This window comes from Cyprinodon variegatus, unplaced genomic scaffold, assembly GCF_000732505.1.
Source record: "Cyprinodon variegatus isolate N-32 unplaced genomic scaffold, C_variegatus-1.0 Scaffold696, whole genome shotgun sequence".
Taxonomy (NCBI): domain Eukaryota; kingdom Metazoa; phylum Chordata; class Actinopteri; order Cyprinodontiformes; family Cyprinodontidae; genus Cyprinodon; species Cyprinodon variegatus.
Genome location: NW_015151149.1, coordinates 345129 through 349347, shown reverse-complemented (window position 1 = coordinate 349347; position 4219 = coordinate 345129). Strand labels below are relative to the sequence as shown.

The 4219-nt window shown below is 43.0% G+C and overlaps 2 protein-coding genes across 4 annotated transcripts in view; one reads left to right on the top strand and one right to left on the bottom strand.

The window, feature by feature from the left end:
* The window catches only part of LOC107097428 (calcium uniporter regulatory subunit MCUb, mitochondrial-like), a 24385-nt gene extending 22060 nt beyond the window's left edge, over window positions 1–2325 (top strand). For all 3 annotated transcript variants that reach the window (XM_015394571.1, XM_015394570.1, XM_015394569.1), the window contains 6 exons: window positions 159–263; window positions 364–521; window positions 617–723; window positions 802–898; window positions 975–1091; window positions 2129–2325. In XM_015394571.1, coding sequence (XP_015250057.1) covers window positions 159–263; window positions 364–521; window positions 617–723; window positions 802–898; window positions 975–1091; window positions 2129–2212 — 668 coding nt within the window. In that variant the 3' untranslated portion in view covers window positions 2213–2325. The remainder of the gene's footprint in view (window positions 1–158; window positions 264–363; window positions 522–616; window positions 724–801; window positions 899–974; window positions 1092–2128) is intronic.
* A 945-nt stretch (window positions 2326–3270) lies between these two features.
* cfi (complement factor I) overlaps window positions 3271–4219 on the bottom strand; it is a 17017-nt gene continuing 16068 nt past the window's right edge. Inside the window, exons 16-18 of the mRNA XM_015394586.1 lie at window positions 3715–3816; window positions 3493–3641; window positions 3271–3411 (exon numbers count right to left, since the gene is read on the bottom strand). Of these exons, the coding sequence (XP_015250072.1) occupies window positions 3343–3411; window positions 3493–3641; window positions 3715–3816 (320 nt within the window). The 3' untranslated portion in view covers window positions 3271–3342. The remainder of the gene's footprint in view (window positions 3412–3492; window positions 3642–3714; window positions 3817–4219) is intronic.

Sequence of the window (4219 nt, the reverse complement as noted above, 5' to 3'; positions counted from 1 at the left end):
GAGTGGCTCACCAGTTAGCCTTCAGGTTTAACAGTGGCGATGAGTTTGTGGCTAGGGTTAGCGGCTGATATTGGTGGGTGGACTTTAACCCCCTTGATTAACCCTAACCCCTTGTTGACTGCACAACCAGTCCTTAAAACTATTACTGTTTTCCTCAGATGGACAGAGGATCTCCTCCTGCACTTTGATGGAAACTGTCCTCATTAATGACTTTCAGATCCTCCTCAATGACAACACGTACAACGTTCGCTCGCTTGGACAAGGTAAAACCTTCTCTCGTCTGCAGGGGGCACTCAAAGCACTGATGTTTATCTTCATTGTGTTTCATTCATTCCATAAATCCACCTTGTGTTTGTCCGTGAGGCTCGTCCAATGAGCACGTGCTGGGTTTGGATGACATGAAGTACACGGTCCACCTTCTCCACGCTGCTCTGAGTCTTCCTAAGCAGTTACATCTCAGGCATTCGGAGCTGCTGGTGGAAAAGGAGAAGCTGACACAGCAGCTGAAGCCACTAGAGACTGTAAGACGTTTAGGACTCCTCCTGTTGATGCTACAGTCCCTTCCCTGTGACCCTCTGGTTCAACAGTTCTTGGTCCCATTCTGTTTTCAAATCAGGTGAAAATGCTGATGGCGAAGGAAGCAGAGAGTCGAGCGACCCTGCTGGGTTGGGTGGGGCTGGCCTACCTATCTCTGCAGGGGGGATTCCTGGGATACCTCACCTGGTAAGCAGCTACACCCCACAGACTAACTCCCGCAGCTTCACCAGCCTTTCACTGAGTTTTTGTCTGAATCTGTGCCAGGTACGTGTTCGCCTGGGACGTAATGGAGCCGGTCACCTTCTTCATATCTTGCACCACAAGCATGATCTTCTTCGGCTACTACATCCTTACCAAGCAGGTCAGATCCAGAGGTTTGGGATGCAGCTTTGGTGGACATTAGATTGGGGTTTCACATCAAAGGAATGTCTCTGCAGGATTTCGTCATGCACGAGGTCTGGGATCGTCACTTCCTGCTCCACTTCCACAAGAAGGCGTCAGTGGAGAGGTTTGACGTTGATGAGTACAACAAGCTGAAAGACAAGCTTGCAAAGGTGATGGATGTGTTTTTAAGATGTATGATTTTTCCTTTTGTTATTTTAAAAGCTTTTTAGTAGCTCATTAATTTACACCAAAATGATTAAATGTTTCTTTGCCACGCTGTTGCTCAGCTCTGGAAAGAGCCGTTACCATGGAGAATGAAATATATTTTGTCCAGTTTACAGGATGCTTCTAGAGTATCCTTCATGGCTCATATTTCCCATGATTCATTGAGTGTATAAGTGGATTGGTAAAGCACTATGTTTTTCTTAGTAGCTGTTAAGTTAAATATATTTGTCTGCCTGGCTGTGTGTTTCCTTTTACAGCTTCTTTTTCTATGTCTGCTTCTGTCTCCTTGAACCCCAGTCGGCCTCGGCAGATGGCCGTTCACACTGAGCCTGGTTCTGCTGGAGGTTTTTTCCTGTTAAAAGGGATTTTTTCCTCTCCACTGTCGCTACAAGCATGCTTGGTGTGACGGATCCAGGTAGAAAAAGGGTCCCAGCGTTCTCGCGCACCTCAGTCTTCTACCTAGTCCAATTTCACGAGTCGTTTTCCACAATGGCGGTCATGCAAACAAAACAAGCCAATAAGGTACCAAACAGGAAATACGCATAGAGTAGAGCGGATGTTGACCAATCAAATTTGCCTGCCTTGTGAGTTGCTTTTATTGGACAGGCAAATTTCAAGATGATCAAAAGCAGACAGTGTTTGCGTTCAGTGTGAACGCACCATTAGGCTCTGCCTTAACATCCTCTCACACAAAGGATAGCTGCTTATCAACAGAAAAGAACGTCAGCAGGTCCCTATGCTTAACGAGCTATGGTAGGAAGCATCTTGCATCCTTTTCCTCCCCCTTCCTTACTTCCAGCACTATTCAGACAGCAGGTATCATGGTGACTACTAACCACTAAGAGTCCTTTTTGGTGTTGGATCGATAAATGAGTCCAAAATGATGAATTCAATGCAAAATCTGGTGTCAAAATGAGTCATCTCCTGGATTTGAGATTTGCAGACCCACAGGAGCTTATTACGTCCATCATTTTGTGTCCAGGTGGAGGACGACCTGCAGAGACTGAGGAGCGCCATTCAGCTGCAGCTGCCAGTCGATCAGATTCAACCTCAGAGATCAACCTGAACTTTAACCTCCATCCCCTAAATGACATGTTTGCACTTTTAGGCATTTGTTTATTTTTTATGAAAGCTGATTAAAACATTTTCTCGGATGAGACAATAAAGTAAAACACTGGTTTCTGCTCATCTTTATTAAGAGCTTTAATCTTCCGTTAAAATTCTTTATATTAAGATTTAGGAAAAAGGTTGAAAAAACACTTGATGTCTCGATAAAATAGGTGATCAATCAGAAATATGCCAAAGATTTCCAAGATTTGCTGAAAACATGCATAAAATCCCAGAAAGCAATTTATATTTTATATAGAAATCCACGTCACATTTCTTCAGGCCTGGTTTAAAACTGTTCGATCAGATTGAAGGAATCCTGATAAAGGTCCTGGAAATCATTCAGTTACATCTGCTGGGATGCATCCATAAGACCCACCAAACAACCTGCTAAGCTCCATGTTTTATCAACCTTTGTAGCCTAAATGTTACCTTATCTCTTTCCCAAAAAGTAAAAAAAAAAAAAAAAAGAAAATCCACTGGATTTTTCAAGCTCTGGGTTTGTTCTGGTAAGAAGTTCAGTTAATCTTGGAGTCTGGTCATTTCAAAAAGTCTCATTGGCTAAAAATGCACAAACACATGATTTGGGAATATATAAAACTCTGCAATATTTTACAATGCTTTTAAGAATTTGAGTCTGAAAGTTTCTTTGATTCCTTAATAAATCTTTATTTTTGTTTGCAGACTTTGAACCATTTTTTATTATGGTCATCTGATGAAGGAAGAGATAGCAATGTCTGCCTAAAGACTGGGCTTACAAACAAATCAGCAGCATGTATCAGGGATCGGTTAGACTGATGTCAAAACAACCGGTATGAGCATAAAGATCCTCTATCGAACGATCACTTGTTGCATAGTTGTAAATTCCTTTATATGCTGTTTTATTATGAACTAAAAATATAATTTGAACACCACAAAAATGCTGAGACAATATGCAAAAAATCACAGTCTGAATGTATTGAAATAATTATTATTTTCCAAAATTTTAACAGCGATATGAAGCAGAACAGTGTTTTCTAGGATCGGGTTAACGGGTAAAAGTCTCCAACAGGGTGATGGGTTTGAGCTGCAGCAGCGATGAGAAGCTATTTAGGAATTAAACCTGGTGACTGCAGACCAGCCGGTGTGAAGTCGGATCCACTCAAAGTAGTGTGCAACCTGCCAGGAGGAGAAGAAACCAGAGTCAACCTGGTCTCCATGCTATTTATAAACTCCTAGGCAAAGAAAAGGGGGCGTTACCTGTGTGTAAACTCCTGGGAACCCCTGCTGCCCACATCTCTCCCCCCAGCTGACGATGCCCCACAGGTAGGACACCCCGAGCTCATCCTCACACACCAGAGGCCCGCCGCTGTCGCCCTGACACGAGTCCACGTTGCCCTCCAAGTCGCCTGCACACAAACCAAACCAGCTCATTAACACCACATCACAGCTACTGGCTTCGGAGGCCTTGCCGGCACTCACCTGCACACATCATCCCTGGTTTAAAGCGATCCCCGTAGGCAGATTCACAGCCGGAGATGAGCGACACGTTGGCCCACAGCAGCACCTGAGCAGACCTACCATCTGTGCAAAACAATCATAAACAAAAACCAATCAATCAGACTTCACAGACTTAGTCTGTTTGGGGTTCAGCTCAGCATTATGTTCTTTATTAAAAGAAAGTCTTCAAAACTTCATCATGGATTTACCTTATTGTCGGCTAGATTTTTGTTTTAACGAAATAAAGCCTTTAATTTGCTTTATGTTTGCTGTGTTTTCTCCTACAGCTCTAATTGGATGAAAGTGCTACAAAGGTTTACTGGGTCAGCTTCGTAAAATCAGCTATAAACTCATATATTCAAACCACTAGTGAGTTTTTTCCAGTTGCTTCCTTCTGCAAAACTTATGGAAGCAAATCGTTACCATATTTCAAATGACCTGCAAATCAATGATGTGGTTTATCACTTTAAGAATGGGGCTGCATTGC